The sequence below is a fragment of the Ixodes scapularis genome, unplaced genomic scaffold (genome assembly GCF_016920785.2).
Source record: "Ixodes scapularis isolate PalLabHiFi unplaced genomic scaffold, ASM1692078v2 PGA_scaffold2__306_contigs__length_199485367, whole genome shotgun sequence".
Classification (NCBI taxonomy): Eukaryota; Metazoa; Arthropoda; class Arachnida; order Ixodida; family Ixodidae; genus Ixodes; species Ixodes scapularis.
In genome coordinates, this window is record NW_024609857.1 from 75,068,440 (window position 1) to 75,090,896 (window position 22,457).

Genomic DNA, 22,457 nt, shown 5'->3' on the forward strand with positions numbered 1-22,457 from the left:
GCCGCACGCACCTCCGCCCCCACGCCACAGACGGGATCGCAGCGGGCGATAACGCCACGCTTCTACGACGTCGTCGGGTGAGAGTCGAGGGACCACTTTTGAAGATGCGATGAAGGCGCCAGTCAAAAACGTGCCAGAGGCTAGAGTCGTGCGGGGCGAGCTCCTTCCTTCGGACAACCGTGCGACGGATGAGCTCCTGGCGCATGGAGGTAGGAAGCTCCTGGAGGCAACATAAGGCCACCAGAGGTGAAACCGCAAGTCGCTCCAGAAGCGGACAAACTTGCGCTCCACGGGAGTGCAAGTTCACTCGCTTCTTGCGCAGGGGTTGTGCCGGGCCTTCGAGGGTGACCAAAACAGCTGTTTGCAACAAGTCGGCTCTCCTTTTCGTCCAATAGTGTCCCTTGGTTTTGGTTGTCGTTGGGGCGTGTCCCTCCAAACCTCTGGCTTCACCTGTGGTGGCCTCGTGTTGCCCCCGGAAGCTCCCTACACCTGTGTCCTCACGCGACAAAAAAGACTCCGCAAAGAAGGGCCACTGACCTCCGAGTTGCTGGTGGCGGCCGACCCGCTGTGTGGCACGGAGGCCGGGCTTTCAGGGCTGAAGGGCTGGGCACTCCCCAGCTCCGCCTGGGCCCTGCTGCTCAGGAACTGCTTCACCTGCCGCTTCTTGCTCTGCTCCACATGGTAGCGGGTCGGGTTCTCCAGACGCGACTCGACCTGGGCACATGGGGGAGGCGACGGGGCGCTAAAGGACCGCGGGCGGACCGCAAAATGCCTCGAAGGACGCTGCACCCCCCAAAAATATGTTTCTTTGTGCCTGGATGGGGAATGTATGTCACAAATTTTCCTTTTTCTAAAAAAATAAACAAATTAGAAGCAAAATATTGAAACCGCAAACTCGTCTGAGCGATTCGGAAACGTGCACCTATTTTTTTTATCAAAATCTTGAACTAGAATCAAGTTTCCAAATCCCTCTAATGCAAGGCAAGCCTCGTAAAATAAATATTGCAGTTTGCTTTTCTTTTGGGTTTTCTTGGGAAAAGTTTATTTTGTGACACATGTTCTATTCTGCTAAGCAGACACTTAAAAAAACAATTGGGGGGGGGGGGGGGGGGGGTAGGTGCTTACTTACATTTTTAAGCTCAACTTTACGGACTGTACATGTTTGAAAGCTTCTTACATTTGTAGTGAGTGAATAAAGACCCATGTTTACTTTCAAATTTCAGTGTGCAATAGTGTGTTGTTTGGCATATAAAAAATTGCCCTACAATTTTTTTTTTTTACTGCGAACTATATTTTTTCGGGGTGTCCAAAATCACCAGGCTCTATCTAAAATGGGCCGTAAAAATCGGCGCCTGAACGTAGCAGTTTAATCTTTTCCTCAAAGCAGTATTTCAGAGGTCAGTTTTTTCATGAAACATTACAAGCGTACCTCCCTTTCTGAAAAAAAAATAGGGCCAAAAAACTTACCAGGGTCAACGGCGGGAGGCGTCGACTGGCAGGACGTGTTTGGCGCACGTATTGATAAATGACGCTATCTCTTATTGAGACTGCTCGCAACGACTGTGGTCTATTAATATGAACATAATTTTTTTTTTAATGTACCAAAACTTGAAGTAAAAAATAAAAGATGCGGTCGCATAACGACGACACTTTTGCTGCCGACGGACTATGTCTGCGTGACGTCTGCTTTAACTCGTTGGCCGGCTCTACACCTTCCGACGTTGCTCCCGACGCCATCTATTAATAAGTGAGCCAAACGTGCCCAGGCACTTGACTTGGCCGTTTGCATCGCCGCCCGCCGTTAACCCTGGCAAGTTTTTGGGCCCTATCTTTAACAGAAAAGGAGCTTCACTTTGTAATTTTGCACGATAAAACGGATCTGTGAAATACACCTTTGACAAAATGCTTAGATTGCTACGTGCAGGTGCAGAATTTTATGGCCCATTTTAGATCGAGCCTGGTGACTTCAGACACCCCATATATTGTGCGCTAAAGCAAATAACTATATTTTTAAATGGGTCTGGAAGCTGGACCAGCTGCCCATGTCATTTCATGTGCTATGAAATATTATTAATGATTCTGGAGTCAAAATTGCTGTCCCAGCATCACAAAGGAAGCGGTGTTCTTGCTTTTTCACACGAGTGGCAAAAATACAGTTAAACCTGCCTTTTTGTTCTGAGGTCAATTCAAATCTGGGCTGCAATGGCTTTATAAGCAGGAAATTATATGAACAATGGTTCCTTTATGATACTATGTTCTTATGCACTAACAGAATTTCATTCTGTTTACGAGCAGCAAATTAACTATGATTTCGTCGTCATACAATGTTCTTATGCCCTAAGAGGACTTAAAGCTTCAGGATTGCAGGTAGCTTCGAGAAGCCTTCTTTCTAAACCAACAAAAATAGGACTGTCGCCTTCCCAATAAATTATTGGTTCACTTAGGACAGCTGCAGGTGGGACAGCAGCGGTAACACAGCAGGACGTAGCTTTCCGAGTAACGAAATAGAAAAATAAAAACCTCCTTCAGCCATTACTCAGTTGCAAGCCTGTCAAAGAAATCTTTTGGTTTTTTATATGCCAAACTGACAACAGACTCAACAGCAGGTGGCTGAGGATTTATTTAGAACATCTGGGAATCTTTCAATGTGCACCCAAGCTGTATGATGTACTAACTAGCCCATCTGTCACTTTTAATTCAGTTAAAACTTTTAAACCCACCAACTGGAATCCCGTAGGCCTGACTCGGAAACACCAGGGCAGCAGCGTAGCAAGATCATCAGAGTGACATTGTTCATGATGAAAAACAAAAGGGTCAGCTTTTTGCCACTAGTGAGCGGCCACATCACAGCCTCCTCAATATGACTGCCTTCGAGGAAAACTGATGTGGCAGCACCACACTTCGTTCACCCTTAAGGTGAGACTGCAGCCAAAGCTACAAGCGCGAGCTAGCACACGCTTCTGGCTTTGAAGAGTGTTCCTAGCGCGAGCGCTCGTCCTACGGAAAGACGCTTCAAAGCAGAGACTTCGAGCTCTCGTGCTTGTGACATTGACTGCAGTCTCAGCTTGAGAGTAAATCAAGTATGCCGAGACTTTCCCATTCACGACACTCACCACGGTCCGCCTCAGTAAACAGCGGAGCCTAGAGTCGCTCAATGAGCTACGCTCCACAGTAACGACACTTCGGCCACCGTTGGTGTAAATAACTGTCACCAATTATCCGAAGCTTTACCTGAAATCACGAGAGGTGTTTGTCTGTCCTCCAGAAATGCTACAAGAGTCCACCACCGAGCACACCGACGTCGCCTTAGATTCCCGACACCGCATCCAATGCTCGGGAAGTTGCATTTTCAAACCTCAACAATCAGCAACTCTGCACCAGGCAACGAAATGGTGGTGCCCACGAGCCAATCGGGGAACGGAGTGTCAGCACTCTAAGCACGACCCATTTAGTGGCTCTGACAAAGCCCAGGAGCTCACCTGGAGCACTTGTGTGGGCACGAGGATCTCTGCGGGCATCCGCTCCTGGATGCCCGGCACGCAGATGGCCGACGAGGCCGGAGGGGTTCCCATGGCACTCTGCAGCTCCCTCTGGCGGCGCTCCTCCTGCTCCATCTGGTGGCGCATCAGCTGCTGCTTCAGGTTGGTGCGGCTCAGGGGCAGCGGGGGACGTCCCCCTTTCATGGCCGCGCTGCAAGAACGGGAAGGAGAGGTCAGTGCGTCCTGGAAGTGCTCCCCGCAGCAGTCCAGTTAGGAGTGTTTCATTTCTAAGCACGCAGTTATTTGCGGGTGTGGCCATCGACAAATTAGACAACACCGTACAAAGAGAGAGAAACCGGTATTGCTGATGATCATGCCTACAGTCACTGACAGAGTGAGAATGGCAGGGCATGTTTTTCAAACGCTCGGCCTCCAGCATGCGCTCATGCCTTCTGCCATGCTTTGGCCGCGCACACTTGTTGCCGAAACGTGCACGAGACGCCGAAGCATTGTAGAAGGAAGGAAGCTTGTGCTCGAGGCAAGACAACAGAAATTCCTCTCTGCTGTTCTCGTCCCGTCAGCAACTATAGAAGGTGTATGGTAGGCACATAGGGGGGTGTTTCTGTAAAGAAAAATTCACGGCGCTAAATCGTTCTAGCTACTCGGATAGTATTAGTACAATATTAGAGACTTTGATCAAATACGGCGATAATCTATTTGGCGTTCAAAAATTACGAATGTATGCACTCCCCCTAGAAAATACTAGTATTCGAGGTACTGGAAAACTGTCTTTCAGGAAAATCTCGGGCAACCATTCTGAGGCTGCCCAGAAGATTTCGATTTAGAGTTTCTCCTCTCAGCTTCAGTTACTTTTGTGCTTTGGGTTCGGTACGACCTATCTGCCACCGCAATAGAGGAGGCATTTGGCCTCCAAAGTTTCAAGAGAATACTTTCCTTCAAGCTTCATTACTTCCAGTCAAGGTAAAGAAACTCATTTTTATCAAAGCAATCGTCAGTTATATGCTCCAAAGCCTGCAGTCACAAATTAAAACAAAACTTGACATGCTGGGAGATACTAAATTGTTTCCATGTAAAAAGGCCCTTGCCCCACAAAGCTGCTGATCGGCACAATAAACAGCCCAAGGGTTAGTTTATCTCATGCCGTTTTGGATCTTCCAACCTTCAGGCTGATAATGGTAAAGTGGTTGTATAGCTTATCAGTCCCCACTTGCTTACACATACAAAATAAGCAGGGTAACGTCCATAAAACACTCGCTGCTAAACTTTACCAATATTCTGATTTATCTGAAAAACGATGAAATTCGAGCTAAGAATGACAAAAAAGAAGCTGGGGCACCTCACATTAGTCTGGGTAGAAGGCCCGACCCTACTGAGGAGTCAACCGAGGCTCATTTTTTAACCTTGGAAGATTGAGAAGGAAGGCTTGTTTTCTACGTCTGTTCAGAACAGCGGATCAGCGTTGCTGCGTTTCTTGGGCACGAAAGAAGCTAATCTAAGCCTGTGGATTGTACAAGTGACTGTTCAGGTGTTGAGCTTCTAACAAGGAGAAGGAGGGAGTGTTCTTATAATGGTGGGAGCTGCCACTGTCATCACTGCCCACTCAGGCTCATAGCCCTTCCGTTTACAGTGCAAATGCTGAAAAGGAGCTTTTGAATTATCAAAACCTTGCGAAGTATGTTTATCACAAGCTCTTTTCTACTTCCGGCACTGTTAAAACCTTTAACATGTATCTAGAGTTATACACTAGGGCAGATCACTTCTCTCTAATCAAAATTCTGGAGAATTATGAATTAATAAAATTAGCACATAAATTTCAACTTGCAAAGAATTAAAAATAAAACTTAAGCAAAATCTTATCAATGCCGAATTTATGATAAAAATTATAAACTTTTAAATACACCCTCCAAATTCCATCACAAAAAAAAAAAAAAAAAAAACTTTTAAGACGGGAGCTTGCGCTACCACTTTGATGCACGCTCTGAAGTGCGCGCCCACAGCAGTAGCGGGCCTTGGAAAACAATATACTGAAACTCCCTATTATACCATATGTCGATAAAACAAAACACTACAAATTGTGGTGCCATACGTTAAAGCCCATCTGACCATTGAACTGCACCATGCAAAAATATTACATTAATTTTAAGCAATCCTGCCATAACCCCGTTATCATTGGTAGTTGCAGAAACCATTGTTCGTGTTTTATCAATTATCGAAAAAGAAAAATGGGCACTGTTCTTCTTAACAATGAGTAAGCTGCAGATTGCTGTATTAAAAGTAAGTCCCCATATCTGTATTGTCTAAGTCCTTCACTAACTAGTAATAGTAACACCCCTTGAAAATGCTGCTGTCTGTAAAAAAAGTCAAAAGAATATGTGATTACAAAATTAAGCATAAACTTTCAACCAAAGCTCAGGAAAAAGAGAAACTAAATACTAAGGAAAGCTAAGCATGGATACCAGCTTATAAGTGGAAGGGAAACTCGCTTACAAAAAGCCCCAACAAGAAACTTGGCAATCAGCTACCGTAATATTCTGAGAGATAGCCCACCAAAAAGCAAAGGCAAGTCAGTTGTGAAAATAAGGAGTAAAGGCTTATTCCCACGATGCATCTTTTCAACGCGCCTCAGTTTAGCGAAACCAAGATTTCGCCAAATCGGCCTGTTCACACGTCGAGTTTGACGCGCGAAAACTATGACGTATTGACTCACGAGAATTTTGCCAAACCTTGTCATCTGCACCGGGAATACCAAGCGTTTCGCATTAAAATGATATTAAGTATGCACAGTGTGAAGAGACAGTCTGCTTTATAAATACCACTCAATGAACTTCATCAGATTCGGCTCACTGGGTTAGTCCTGCCAAACCCGGGAAAGACCGCGAAAGTCAAAGAACAGGCAGATGATCTCGAAGCATTTCGGACATTTTTGCATCGCTAATAAAGGAAGTTATCCCCACCCATCATGTTTATATGCGATGCTTTTACTTGTCGCGACTGTTGATGGATCTGCACTGCGCAACCAACCCGTACTGTAGGCGCCATTCACACACCTGCAACCGAGTAGGACCAAGACTCGTCGCCCGTACGCACCGCTTCTCCACTTGTCGCTCGACATGTTTGTTTGTTTTCTTTCGGCTTTGGCTTGGATACAGAATCGGCCGAAAATCAGACTCCTCCAAAAGCTCGCTCCTCCTCGAAGGTCAGACGTCATATGAAGTCGAGCAACCATTGGCAGCGTCCGCGTTTCTCTTTCAGGTGATTGACAGGACTCGGTGAGGTTTCAGCAAAAAATTGCTCCAGAAGCGAGGAACACAAGGAACACGCGCCAATTATTTCTGAGACGCGCCCCTTTTTCGGTCACGTTCAGACGGAAAATGCTTCCCGAAACCTAGTTTCGCGACACAAGATTCGCCAATAAGATGCATCATGCGAATAGACCTTAAGGGTGATTCCACGTCAGTTCATGCAATGATGGTCCGGGTCATAATTTAGATATTTTTGTTAAAAATATATATTAAAGCCATGTTCTTGGGAGGAACATTCAGCTAGATATGAACGCCGTAACAATTTTTTTCGCTGAGATATAAAATAGAGAAGCTTGAGGCGTGGAAATTGAGAAGATTTCACAATGCTACTTTGCACAGTCGTCATTTCCTTATCGAACCTTTCACGGCACCATAACTTTTTTAATAGGTTTTGCAAAGGTTATACAACACATACATAAAAAATTAAAAATATCCATAAAATATTTCAATGCAAACAAAAATATCAAACATGGCACAAAAACGTGTTTTAGAGACATATTCACAATTTTTTTGCAAACAAACCATCTTTCATAATACTTCACAAAACATATCAAAATGCGCGTATTTAAATATTCTTTACGAATATATAAAGATAATATGCCCACCCTTAAACATATTTTTGTTATCAACTCGGAAATTCGGCTGATTTCTCAAAATGTGGCAAGATTGGGCGTCGATATTTAAAAAACTCCATCTTTTATTTTCTTTAAACTCCCCTTGGCATTTTGCAGTGACTTGAACTAACCTGTGATGGCAAAAGATTGAGTAACATATGACCTCCAAGCGGGAAAAGCTACGACAAACCTTCACTCGGAGCGAGCCGACGTCTTCGTCATAGCAGCTTTGCCGCACAGCACCAAATGTTTGGGCGTTAGTTATGGCATGTATTTTATATTATTAAAATTCTTTTTTTATACGCAGTGAGTATCAGTGACGTGAAAAGGAACTTTGAGCTGGAATACCATTAATTAGCTTACAATTCACAGGAATAAAACGGCCCCACTCTGCAAATTCGCTACCTATGCATCATAGATAAGCTTAAAACTCTCAGTTGCGCGAATGGCCATGTATACATCTGGCCTCTCGGCATATGATGACTTTCACAGATGAGTTTCCTGGATTCCTTTGACAGGTTTTACGGTGGTCCACTTTGCTTGCTTCACCGCACAAAACTCTCGAACTCGAAGACAGTTGTGAGCACTGCGCAGAGTGGTTTGACGCGTTTTGCGAAGTGCTGAAGGCATGTAGTTCCCACCAGGAACGCAAGCGATTGTACGTGCTTCTGCCACCAATCATCCTGAAGAAAACAATATTGCGTCTGGTGTCGGGTGCGACTGCCTACATGATTGATCAAACATGAAAACTGAAGCGCAAAGGTGGTGTTTGGCAACCCCTGATCCCTACATGGGGAAAAAGGCGAATGCCGAAGACGTGGGGGTTGCAATTGAGTACTACACACGCGACGACCTCGCATGCTCTGTTCAAAGCCCCGACAAAAAGGACGTCGTCAAAGCCATGATCAACGACATGTTCAAAGACGTAAAAAGGTTTATGACCCACTCTATTAAAGGGGCCCTGCAATCATATTTAAGCAACTACCTTTTTTGCGGTTTCCACGTCTCTTGGGGTTCGGACAAGCCAGCAGGCACGGAGAGAGTAACTAAATATTAGTGCGTCATATTTTAACCGGACGACGTGGAAACCACCTCCACCGACGAGGGCGACCCGCGGTACCGAAAACGCGCAAAATGTGACGTCTTTGGTCCTAGGATTACTACTGGTCAAAGCCGCTAAAAGTTTTTTCGTAGTCGAAATACAAAATATAAGTGGCGCGAACCGTTTCAATTATTTATAAAAGAAGTTTTTGTTCAGTATTTTAGATCAGAAAAGAAACAAATGCAGTTTATAAAGTACGGAAACAAGAAAAGACCCGTCGACATACCCGCCACCAAGCGGCGGAAAAAACGGCGCATACTAGAAAGAACTAGTGGGATGAGGCTCCGACCAACGGCCAGCGTAAAAAAGTCCCGGATGTACGCGGCGGCGCTGCGGTCGTATACCAGCTCGACGATCCGACCGGTCCCGAGCGTTCCGAAGGCCTTCGGCGCGGGCCCTGCTGGCGATTTGGCCATTTGGCGGCATGGCAGCGCGAAGTGGCTCCCGTTCTGAACTGATCTTTACCCCGTGTTTGCTGTCGTTTGTGGCCAATGAAGTGTTATGCCGAAATAGTCTTTAATCGCGCAGCACATACAATGCGAGCCGCCCCGGCCGCCCGCTTCATAGAGCCTATCCAACACATGCTTTAGTGGCGCCCTCTCGAGCCGTCAACCCGGAGTGCGGCAACCGTGAACGCTCGATGAGCTCACTACCCCTCCTCTAGTTCACGGCCACTCAAGCCAGGACCTACGACGTCATGGAGGAGGTTATGTTTTGCTTGTTTTTGTAATCCTAATTCGCCTATAACTTTTAAAATAAAGCGAAATTTGAGAAAAGAAAAGTTTGATTAAGTTACTACGTTCAGTGCGCTCAGGATCGGTGCAAATTAAAACCAGTCAAAAAGTCATTGCAGGGCCCCTTTAAGGAAGCTTACCAGCTGTTTAGGAAGGACCATCCCCAACCCGAACTAGGCATCTCCAAATTTTATTCCCTACGACCAAAATGGGTAAAAAAAAAAGTCCCGAGCACGAGGCGTGCGCATGCATATATTGCGTCAATTTTCAGTTGCTTTTAACGGCAAAAACAAATGCCCCAAAGAAGACATTTACTGAAGACGACCTCAAGCGCATCTACCTCTTCTGCGCTCCACAGAACGATTACTTTCTGCGCCGTTGCGAAAAGTGCCCAAAAACGCAGAGCATCTCGCTGCAGTCGCTTCATCTCGACGAAGACGAAGAGATCTTTTTCGCGTTATGGGACGCTGGCGAACTCGTCAAAAAGGTTATGGACACTTCTGCCGTCCTGCGGCAATAGGAGAGCGAAAAGTATATGAGGCATTCTTACATCCTTGACCTTGAACGAAGCCTGATACATGACACAAGAACCGCCTTACCACCCAAGGCAGTGATGTTCCACTTCGATTTTGCGGAAAAATGGACAGTACTCTTTCCAACCGAAGTGCAGAGTTTTCATTGAAAAAAAACTCAAGTGTCTCTCTCCACAAGTGTGGTTACGTCCACGCAGGGCACGCAAAGCTTTGCCGTTGTCACCGATGGTACACGACGCATGACACAGCTCACGCTCTTCTAGCCACATAGGCCATAAAAGAGTATGTTAATGTTCATTTCCCAGTCTTTTTTTAAATAATTTTTGTATCAGACGGAGCGGCGGCGCATTTCAAGAATCGCTTCCAATTCCACGAATTGTCTCGGAAGCCGCACTCTTCGGCAAGATGGATCTTTTCAGCCACTGGACACGGAGAAAGCGCTTGTGATGAAGTAGGTGCAAGAACCAACGCTCACCAAGTTGAGATCTTCACTCAACTCAACGATTGCCACCGCTAAAGACTTTGTGGAAGTGCTACGTAAAAAAGTAACAAATGTCTGCATGTTCCACCTGTCTGTGGAACGGGTTCGAGAGTTTCGAGCGGTAAAGCAAGCAGAGTGGACCACCATAAAAACTGTGAGAAGAATCCAGGCTTCTCATATGTGGAAGTCATCATATGCCGAGAGGCCGGATGTATACCTGGCCACTCGCATAACTGAGAGTTTTAAGCTTATCTATGCATAGTTAGCGAATTCGCACAGTGGGGCCGTTTTGTTCCTGTGAATTGTAAGCTAATTAATGGTATTCCAGCTCAAAGTCCATTTTCGCGTCACTAATACTCAGCCCTTATGAAAAAAATAATTTTAATAATATAAAATACATGCCATAACTAACGCTCAAAACGTTTGGTGCTGTGCGGCAAAGCCGCTATGACGAAGACGTCGGCTCGCTCCGAGTGAAGGTTTGTCGTAGCTTTTCCCGCTTGGATGTCATATGTTACTCAATCTTTTGCCATCACAGGTTAGTTCAAGTCACTGAAAAGTGCCAAGGGGAGTTTAAAGAAAATAAAAGATGGAGTTTTTTATATATCGACGCCCAATCTTGCCACATTTTGAGAAATCAGCCGAATTTCCGCGTTGATAACAAAAATGTGTTTAAGGGTGGGCATTATATCTTTATATATTCGTAAAGAATAATTAATTACGCGCATTTTGATATGTTTTGTGAAGTATTATGAAAGATGGTTTATTTGCAAAAAAATTTTGAATATGTCTCTAAAACGCGTTTTTGTGCCATGTTCGATATATTTGTTTGCATTGAAATATTTTATGGATATTTTTAATTTTTTATGTATGTGTTGTATAACCTTTGTAAAACCTATTAAAAAAGTTATGGTGCCGTGAAAGGTTCGATAAGGAAATGACGACTGTGCAAAGTAGCATTGTGAAATCTTCTCAATTTCCACGCCTTAAGCTTCTCTATTTTTTATCTCAGCGAAAAAAATTGTTACGGCGTTCATACCTAGCTGAATGTTCCTCCCAAAAACATGGCTTTCATATATATTTTTAACAAAAATATCTAAAATATGACCCGGACCATCATTGCATGAATTGACGTGGAATCACCCTTAAAGGGCCCATGGAACGAATTTTGGGCTGGAATAAATCAATTTATATTGGGATTTTACTAATAGCACATCGTTCAGTGGGCCAAAAGAAAAAAGGTAGAAAGTAAAAAGCCTGACTTTCTATAAGAAAATTTGAAAACACAGCAGACTATTTCGTACCTCCTTCTCATCGTAAGCTCTCTGCTTTTTCACTGCGATACATCCGCGGTCCTTGTAGCGCGTCACCGGGCCCAAACGCATGTCACACGACACCGGACCTCAGTTATTTCCTTCAACCCTAAGCTGACATTGTGGTGAAAGCTACGCGCTTGTCGGACTAATCAGCCACCTCCCTTTCATCATCTGACCTCATTCTCTGGGCATGAGCATAAGTGAGAGAGTGTGATCACATGGCAAAAGTGTGGCTGGCCCAATGAGCACGTAGCTTCCGCAGCACTGTCAGCTTAGGGGTGAACGGGGTGGGGAAAGCAACTTTTGTCAGAATTTTGAGCGACGGGCTAATCTTCTAGAGGGAGAATGGGCTGTGTCCGGGTGCACAAATGACAGTCTGAGCAAAAAGGGACTCCCCCCTTTCCGTCTTCTTGAACTGTTTGGTACAATGCGCGATTTCTGAGTTGAGGAAGAAAGCTAAACAGGAAAAAGTTGGGAAAGTGTTTCATGACTCCTGTAAGCTAATTTTCAGTGTGTAATAAAAAAAGTAAAAAAAAATGTTTGCTTTAAATTTTGTGCCTTGCAAAGGCTTGCGATTGCAGGGAGGGGCGATGAATCAAAGACGCCTGCCCTTCCTAGACAGCAATGTTCGCTTATCTCTTGTCGTGGCCAGGTAACACCATTTCTGCCGAGGTCACCATTGGCTAGGGCCCTGCAATTACTACAAGTAGGCTACCTTTCCGAATTTTTGAAAAAATAGCAAACCGTGCCAAAAATAGGGGTATTACGTCAGTCACATACACGTCGATGCCCCTTTTGAAGCCTGAATGTGGTTAAGAGTGAAAAGTACCCCCTTAGGAATTGAATGAAATGGTCACTGAACACACAAAAGATGATTATATTTTGCTGCCACCACTGTGTGGACCATGTTGTGCACCACAAAATACAAAGCATGTGTCCATAAGATTGTTTTTGTCTTAAGTTTCAAATTTAACGGAGGACAGAGCATGCATAAATCTGGCTCAAGTAATCCAGCATCTTCCGTTTTGTCCCAATTACCTCCAAATCTTGAATTGGCATTACACTGGCATCTCACCACTTTTATAGCAAGTGAATTTGTCCTGTGAGATAGATGTTTGTCAGTCTACTAGAAATATCAAAAATAAAATGCATAATTTTTTTTAAGGGTCACTTTCTATTTTTTAAAGAAGGCAGTATAGAGGTTAGTGTAAAATGAGCTCGGAAATGATTCACTCTACTTATCAAGAGGAGTACTTTCTTTTTAAGGTCAAGCAGCCTTTTGCAAGCAGCAAGTGCCAAGACGAGCTCTGACTCACTGCTGCGAAGAGATAGGCACACTTCCAGACTGAAGCAGTTGTGGCCTCAGTTTATATATTTATAGCATAGACGGACAGCTTCAAGAATCTTAACAGGATGCCCAGTCAGATTATCACTCAGAAACCCCTGGCCTTTGCAAGTTTAAATACCTCAACTGAACTTTGGTAGAGCAATTGCACTTGAAACTACATAAAAGCGGCACGCCATACTTTTAAGTGATGCTTCCTGGTCAGCTGAAATAAATCCAAATTAATATTTGAGACATTCACCGTTGATTGTATAATTCTCAGGCAAATGAAAGTGGTTGTGCTATGTTTAAAACAAACTTTCATGCACGCGAAACAAAGGGACATAGCTTCACAAAGTTCCCTGACTAACCATTCTTTTTTCAGATACCTCGACAAATTTTAACTTCTACTGGACTACTGAAATTCTGCTACGATGGGAGAGTTCCGAAAAATAAGGACAATGGGCGACAATACAGTGAATGGCATTTCACCATCTCATATCACACAGATGTGAGCAGGATGTTGATGGACTGCTTCACTCCCCAATGTTAAAGACAAGACACAATGTCAAGATTTCATATGTGCTCTCACCTATTGTAAAATTTAAAGACTCAGAGATTAATTCATTACGGTAATAGACAGTGTGCCAAATCTTAAACGATACAATGGTATAACAAGCTCATGCACTGCAGTATGGATGCTGTGATGCCAAGGTGGTTCCAGCGATTACTGAAGTACAACAGCACGGATAGAGAGCCAACCTCAGGGAGCATGTCGTTCATCTGCTACCAGAGTCAATCCCTTGAAAGGCAACATAGATAGGTTGTTTGGCTTCCTCAACCTGAGCTAGTGTAAGCACCCAGGCCGCACTGTACGGGAGCACAAAGTGAGGAATCATTGCGTCGCAGTACTGTGTCACCGAAAAGATCAGACGTGACGTGACTGACACGATGAGGGCCTCTCCCACATATCAAGTGACCACTGAGGAGACAGGATTCTTCCATTTAGGTTTTCATTGTCAGCAGACATCTCCTGATGTTGCCTTCAGTTTGAAGCAATTATTGAGAAGGCTGGGGCAAAGTTATTCTGGCCAGAAACTAGCTATTATACTCATTGTCAACCCTCTGTGGCAATGAAGTCAAAGATAGAGAGCCAAAGCATGCCGTTTCACTGCGCAGATATAGTTCAACCAAAAATATTTGCTGGGTGTAACTTAAACAATTAAAATATAAATTTTTTTTTTTTTTAGCTTCTACTTCATAATGTTATGATAATATTAATCGGGAGGATGCAAAATTCTTTTTTGTTTTAACTCCTTCGGGTTTTTTTTTTTGTTTCAGTTAGCGGTAGGTTTTCTAGTTCCCTGTAAAACAAACATGGCATCTTTCTTGTATGCATTGATTCGTCGGTATTGCACATAGTTGGTACCTTTCAGGAGCTTGCCCCTTTGTTCGCCCCGCAGGATTTTCGCAAAGTTTGGCAACCAAAAGTTCTTGAAACGAACCAAGCAAGTAATATGCAACGTGTATGCCCAACTGTATACAGGTTGGTTAGCAAGCTCACCGGTGTAGGGGGGGGGGGGGGGGGGGGGGGGGGGGAACAGGCAGCTTTTAAAAGCTATTGGAGCGAGGGGAAAAGAAAGCATAACCCTGCAGACAACTTGGAATGTGTTACCAAAAATTTCATAATACTTTAAAGACATGTCATTTGAGGCACCCTGGAAATGTTTTCTAACCACTTTTGTAATGTAACAAAAAAGTAATGGCTTTACATTTTTTGAATGAACTGTAAAAATTTGCTATTCAATTTTATAACTCTTATTCTAAAAATATTACTTTCCCTCCCCAGGTACTTATAAATGTAACAATGCTACATTTTTAGCAGCAATGTGCCAACAAGTATCTAAAGTGATGGAGACCCTCGTCAAAGGGCACTTCAAGGAGGTCGGATCAGGATTCCCGGGTGCACACCCAACGTTTGCAGTTGGAGTTAAGAGCAATTAGCGGCGCAGGAGAAGAAATTCGTGCCGGAGGTTGGGATAGCAAGAAGACAGACAACGAAGAAGAATCCAGTATTGAGGCAACGCCCACAGTTCAAACTTAGGAGCCGGCACCCCTTTGAAGTGAGCAGTCCAAAGAACTTCGTGCCCCATCAGATGGATACTCAGTCATCGCTGTGCACGGAGGGTCACATCCCTTCCCCCGTCGTCTTTCTCATTTCTTGAGGGAAGCCGTTATTGCATTTTGAGATAGTTCCGTTGGAATGTATTATAATATATTTCGTTGGTAGGTTCAGCATCTGGCAAATCTCATAAAAAAACTGAAGGCAAAGAGCTAAAGTACCCAAATCAAACTCTCTGGGCATCTTTACCCAATTTTTCCACTCTGGGAGGAAGGTGAGCCCGACAGGCTAGAAAGTATTAATAAATGAAAAGCAGAGGGCAGCGCCTCCTCAGGTACGTGCACAATGACTGAGCATCCTCTGAGCTGTTCCGATGGCTTGCACAATGTAGCTCCTAGAGATTACGGCCCACTCTCAGTGAAAGGACGATAAGATCAGAGTCACGTCAATGGCACATCTTCCATATACAACTGTCTTTACAGAATCTCATAAAGATAAGTAGACTTCTCCACCCCATAATGTCCGAAGCATTGTAAAAAGTGTGTATCTCCACTCCCCTTTTTTTCTTTCCCCAGAGGATAACGACAAGAATGTGGTGAGGCACGATTTCTGATATCCTCCTTTATCGTCCACCAAACACATTCCTTCCTACCCCATTAACCGTCCGGGACAATCTTACACGTTTGTACATAGATAAAAGAGTGCTTAGGCAGATTTCATAGGCTAACAACACTCAAGTGGTCACATATCGAAACCCTTCCGAACTGATGGGCAAGCTGCAAGCGTAACAAACTGTGTCCATTTAAATGCACAAGAATCTCGAAGCGGTTGATTCCAAGGGACCAGGTAAAATGGTCCATCTTATCGAGAGTTCATGCTCATCAAGCAAATAAGAGGACCCCATTGAAGATGGCAGAAACCGAAAGGAGCCTTTGTGAAATCTTATTCATAAGTTTCCCATTGAAATCTCTCAGAGCATGGAACCCCAGTGACACAGTAGGCACGAACTCGGCATAAGCAAGCTTTCACATTTTACTGAGATGGGCTACTGAGGAACCCCAACTTTTACCGCCCAAGCTGTTGCCCACAATGACCATATTACAACACATCTTGTTTTGACAAGAGCTCTTCAGTTGTAAGAAGTAAAATAAATCAGCAATGACTAGTTTGTGTTTGCGACCATGTCACACACCGCCCGTAATGATATACCTGCACTGCTTAATTGCACAGTAAATTGTGCTTAAAGCTACCACGCTCATTAAAATCTGGCTATGGCTGAGCCATGCTTGCAATTTTGATTGAGCACTGCTACCAATTAATACAGCCTGTATGGCACTGATTTCTTACGCATCAGTTCAGAGCGCCATCAAACACCCTGATCTAAATTTTTTTTTCAACTTAACAAAATTAACAATTTTATAGGGTGTCCAAAAATGCTGGACACCAATTACAAATGCTTTTGAGGTTCCTACAGGAACAGCAAGTTCTGGTACATCTCCTTCGATGCTGCCAAAGTTTTCTGCTGCTAACTCTCGGCAACGCCTTTCTTTGTTGACCCAGCAACACTGAGCTCCAGGTGCTGCCTGGGGATGAACTTTGCCCGGAAATCGTTAGTCAATCTTCACGAAATTCTGCACAAACTATCACGAGTTGTCAATTTTAATATTTATTACTTTTTCAAGAATAATAGCGATTGTATCTACGCTGCAGAAGTTTGTGCCCGTTTTCGCCGGACCACAGACGTATCATCATTCTTGCCAAGAATTTAGAAGCGTATGCAAGATTCGTATATTACTTTTGATTATCTTGGCTTGACAGCCTCCGCCTTGTTGCTTATCGTTCCCCCGTATTTTCACGGCATGCGTCGTGGAGACGAACTCGACAGTAAAGTTTCTTTATTTTTTCATGTTAAATGAAGAACTAAGTCGCAAGTTGTGTCAGTCTCCGTCCTTCGAAATTAATGATGAATTATGAGCATAGTTGCCACCTGGGGACAAGACAACAGGGGGAAAGGAGAGGCAGCAAAAATACAGCACGGTATTTTCTGCTTTCCGCTGTCAAGCTTCTTTGCCAGGTACTTTAACACGGCGTTTAGCGTAGGTAGATGTCCCAATTCATCGACTATCTGTTTCCTCCCAACTACTTTACCCAAATTCCTAAACTAATTTAGAAAAAAAAATTTTGCGTGAAGCTATCAATAACTTTGACAGTCTGATGCGCCAGTGTAGACTATAAATTACTGTGGACACAGAAACAAAAAAAAAAGAAAAAAAGAAGCACTTGTTCGAACAAACTGATTGAAGCTTAAAAAGTGATGCTGTCATTTGAATATATCCGCAAAATATTGAACCTAGGCAAGCAAGTAGTTTTAGAATATACCGTAGTAGCCCACAAACTATGCACGTCGGAAAAGGCAATATTTTTCTCTTCAGGGACACAAAACAAATAAAAAAGCACCAGTGGAATTTACGTTGCAGAGCAGCCGATTGTCCCCACGACACCCTAGTGATTAGGCTAAAGAAAGAACCTTGTGCTTTTTATAAGCTCGCCGTTTTGCCATCTTTAGCATTCATTTGCATAAACGACTACTTTGGGCCCACACCTGACATTATTATATTTAAAATATAAACATACTGGCAGTTTTCAAGACAATGATAGCAAGCCTACCATTCTTGCCCTGTCAAACAATATAGGCTCAACAGGCATAAGACAATATCTCTCCATACAGCATTCTTTTGCTTTCCTGGCAGTTTTCATAGAAGCATTCTAAGAAAATTCTTGTATTTTAAGGTATTGTGTAACAGCTAGATGCCCGAGCTCTTTGGGAGTTGCTTCTGCTAAGCAAGAGCATGTGCAACCGGGGTGTCTTTTTGAGCAAGGAGATCGCACTTGTAGCCTAGTAGTGGCATTGCCGTTCTGGTTGATTTACGCGAGAAAGGGCTGAGAGGACATTATTTAGACGAAGCAATGCTCAGTCCAAAAGAAAACAGAATAGTGCAAAATGTGTGAACACATAATATGAGCAGAGTTCCTTTTCAAGCGGAAATGAATCAACGATATAATACTATTATTTAGGCCGCATGTAGCACTCGCACATAGGAACAGGGGCTCGCAGCCGCCGGATGTTCGCAGGCCGCGTCCCAGAGAGTCGCGAGCCCGTGGCGTGTTTGAGACCTTTGCTCTAGCATAACAGCCTCTTATTGAGGAGCTGTAAGATAGGCACCTGGAGACTGTTTAGCTTAGCAGATATATTTATTCCTTTAAGGTCCTCCCCTCAAGGATTCCAGGCATAAACAATGTATGATGTGGCATGATCTAACACAGTACCAAAAAACTCATGCCTAAAGAGCAACTATGACAAATGGATGCCAAACTACACTTTGTTGAGCCTTTCCCAAACTTTATCACTTTCTCTTCTCCCTCAGCTTGTAGTATCCTTCTCTCTTAGGTTCTTTTGCCTTACAATTAATTGTGGCAGTGCTTTAATAATAAAGAGATTGTAATAAACCAAACTTTCCAGCAAGAGCCAGCATTTAGAAACCGGAATTTGCGCATTTGTGTTATTTGATTTGTAAATACATGCTTATCTCATCACCATGAAAGCTTTTGAGCTGTTGGCAAGTGCAATAAGAAATTAACATTGACTCATTGATTGTAGTCTATACCACGGATTTTCTTCAGCATTACTTTTTTGGTGAATTTCCATTGTGGACTATATTCCTGTTGGGAAGCCCTATTTCTCTTTAGATAAGCTACTCGAATATGCATTAAAATAACATTAAACTTTTTTTTATCATTTTTAATTTCGAGAGTTTCTTCTGGCAGGGCCAAAATACTCCACTGGGGTATTCACAAAAGATGGTAGCAAGCAGGCAACAAGCCCGTAACTCATACGAAGTCCACTTCCAAACAACTGTATGTGGACGTAGAAGTGCATGCTTCACAGTTTTTGCCATTCCACTATCTTGCAATGTTTCAAGTGCTTCGGTATAAATGGCGATGAACCCTAAAGAGTAGCCCTTGAGCTCGTTTTACCGAAAAGCTGAGAAAAGCGCAAAACCTTAATTGGAGCCTTCCCTGAATGAGAAAAAGTAAAGCTTCACTGAAAGAAATAATTCTCTATAGACCTCTCCAGCGGCAGTCTCCAATGAAGCGATATACAGCTTGCGTCCCGGGTTTTGAAAGTGTATGTCAGTGTTGCCCGACTGTGCTGGGCTCTGGGTTTTCTCGTCAGTGGACTGTGGCAGCCTGCGTAGGCGCAGTTCCCGACACTGCTGGCAGCTAAATTAACGTCTTTTATTGCTTCTTTTGTGTTCTGTGGCAAATATAATTTCTCGAGGATTTTAAGTAAGCATTGTACTATTTTTGGGAACAAAAACAAACAAAAAGAAGCTATATTTGGTGAGTCAGTGTGCGACAGAACAAAATGTAACTGGAATGTATGCATCATTTTATGTTGATTTTTTTACGACACCATACACTCAGCCGTGTCAATCTACCTAAAACGGTCTCAGCTGTCTAAAATATTTGACCACATACGATAGCCAAAATGCAGGGGTATTCCCCGCTTACAACATAAAATTCAACAAGTCCCATCACTCAAACATATATTGCAGGGGTGGCCAGTCTGACCCGGCCTAAGAGACGCAAAGGAAACCACGAAACTTGTAAGAGCCGCCGAAAAGTGTGTGTGTGTGTGTGGGGGGGGGGGGGCAAAACGAACAGCGCTGCCTGGTTATGTCGCCGCCGCCGCCGTGTCCCCCCCCCCCCCCCGAAAGCATAAAAAAGCAGCTTGCGGATCACAATTGCAAGCAGGTAGCAATAACAATGAGATTGTTCCTGGTCCTTTGTCAACTTTAACATAACGTCTCCGACTAGTGGAATTTATGAATCAGGTCAACCCGGGCTTCAGCGACCTTCAAAAAGAAACAATATGGAGGGAACATTCGTTGCCTAAAGGGGACAAGTATCACCGGCGAGTGACAAAGGCCGTGAGACAGAACATTTCCTCGGCCCCAAGCCAAAGTGCATGCATGTTTTGACAGTCCCGGTCCTTATGCCTTTCCCCCTATCGTCCGGCAAATTCTCTCGAACAATGAAAGAGACAGGATTTGTGGAAACATGAGTGAAGAGCGGTTCGACTGTATGTATGGGGGCACAAGGCAGCCAAACCGCAAGCTGTTCTTTATTATGAAATACTTTCCTTCTTTCCTGGGGAAACGCGGAAAGGGAGGGGGGTCCCTTTACGAGGGATGCGCGAGCCACACTGTGACCAGCAAAGAGCCGCATGCGGCTCGCGAGCCGCGGTTTGGCTACGCCTGATATATTGTATGTACCGCACAGTGCCGCGTTATCCAAACAGGATTTGAAGAAGGTCTCAAATAACACAGCATATCCAATATACAGTGTCCACAACCGTCACTTCACGACAATAGGATGGAATTTGAATTGTTTTGGGGCACGCATTGAAGAGAACTGCTTTTTCTTGCACAGCACCAAAGCACATGAACGAACATGTCTATTCCCTCTTCCAGGTACAAAGCCAGGATTTCGTTTCAGAGGGGGGGGAAGGGGGTGCCGACAGTAAAACATTATAGATGGGGAGGTCCAAGCAAAACTGAGGATTTTGGGAGGGGGAGCCTGGGCCCCCCAGGCCACCTCCCTGGCTACATGCCTGCCGTCCACATACCCTGGACTCGACCCTATCAGCTATTTTTCGCAAAATTTGGGAACATAGCCAGGAAGGCTTTTTTAAGATTATTTCAATGGAAATTGATCCTCGGAAAACATTGAACGGCCTGCGTTGCGGGCTGCTATACGTTCGCTTTCTGCGAAGGCCGAGCAGGCTACGAGCCCTGGTGTTTCCTGGTTCTCAAAGTAGAAGATAACACAATAAGGGCAAGCATCCTGGACAGGCAGATAAAGCAAAAGCTTTCAAGAAAATTTGGCAAACTCCGAATGACAACGCAGGCGGGTAGTCACGCTGACCAAGTTTTGCACAGCTCAGGTGGGTGGCAGAAATTTCTGGCTGATAGGGGTCGCTCGAGTCGCAAAATGGCGGCGGCCAGAGGGCTCTTTTTGCAAAGGTTTCTAGAACTTTATTTTGAGTCGATCTGCAATAAAAGTCCTTAAAAGGGCACTGACACCCCAAAGGTCTATTTTTTTTATTGTCTAAAACGATGCAAGTTGCAGTCATATACACGCAAAAAAAACGCATCGCGAAAATAAATTTTCCTGCGCGTGTGCGCGCCTTTTTATTTTAGGCGTTTCGTTCTCCCACCCTCCGCCTCCTCGCTTCTTTTGATTCGTGACGTCAAGAATCATGAAATTTAGAAACTTTGTAGGCGACATCTCTATAACATTTAGTAACGGCAATCCTAAAACATGTTTCTTAACGCAATTGCGAACACACTACGGCCCTTCTTTTTGAAATACCAAAAATCAGGAGTTTGTTGTGGTGCCGTCTCCTGGATTTGTATCCTCCCACGGAAAACAAGCGACACCGCTCAAAACCGGTCCGCCGCCAACGCCGGCGCTCGCTCCTTTCCTCCTCACTTTGGGTCGCCATGGCAACAGCAGTGAGTCGTGAAAGAAAGTGGACTCTCAGGACTCCGCAATATTTGACGTCAACGCACCGGCGCGAATCGCGCGGGAACTTCGAATTCGGCATTTGGAAATAGTTTTTTTTACTTCACAAATACTGAATTCCCAAATTTCAAATTTTGAGGGTAATGTCCCAGCATAGTTTTCAATCGTTTTGGATAATAAAAAAAATGATTTTGATGTGTCACTGCCCCTTTAATGAACTGTCTGCAAAACTACTTCGTTCTTTGGAAACCTCACCTATTATCCCGTTTTCTTCTCTTATCGGTAATGGAATGTTTTCTAAGTATCCGGGTCGCGCGTATGCTCCCGAAGGTTGGAGAATCCCATGTCCGTGTCCTGTTTCTTTCAACATAAACCTCAAAAAACATCAATTCATTTTTTTTTCTGCAAATAGGCGACACAGAAAACACTGAACTGTAAAAAACAAACAATTAAAAACAATTTGAAGAAAAATAATTTTTAAAAAAACAAAGAACTTTGTTTATAGGCTACTGTGTTATTGTTTACAGAAAAATACAGGGTGACACAAAAGAAAATTTAAACAGTCTTTTTTACCACAAAAATAAAAACTAGGCATCGACGAACACCCATTCTCCGCCCAAAGGTAGAGCTAGAGGTCACAACCAGATGCCAAAGTTTTAGCCCGATCCGACAACTTAATCAAAAGTTATAAGTGATTTTCTGAAAATTTCAATGGGAAAATGGAGCCCATTTTTGCCTGTTTTCGCTTTCTGGTGCCATAAAGCCCCATGTGTTCAAAAACTCCGTTGGCCGCCATTTTCCCATTGAAATTTTAAAATAATCACTTGTAACTTTTAATTAA

The 22,457-nt window shown here is 43.9% G+C and overlaps 1 protein-coding gene across 1 annotated transcript in view; it reads right to left on the minus strand.

Moving 5' to 3' along the window:
- The window catches only part of LOC8036920 (transcription factor E3), a 104,199-nt gene that overhangs the window by 76,017 nt on the left and 5,725 nt on the right, over positions 1-22,457 (minus strand). Inside the window, exons 2-3 of the mRNA XM_029968270.4 lie at positions 3,480-3,690; positions 538-714 (exon numbers count right to left, since the gene is read on the minus strand). Of these exons, the coding sequence (XP_029824130.1) occupies positions 538-714; positions 3,480-3,690 (388 nt within the window). The remainder of the gene's footprint in view (positions 1-537; positions 715-3,479; positions 3,691-22,457) is intronic.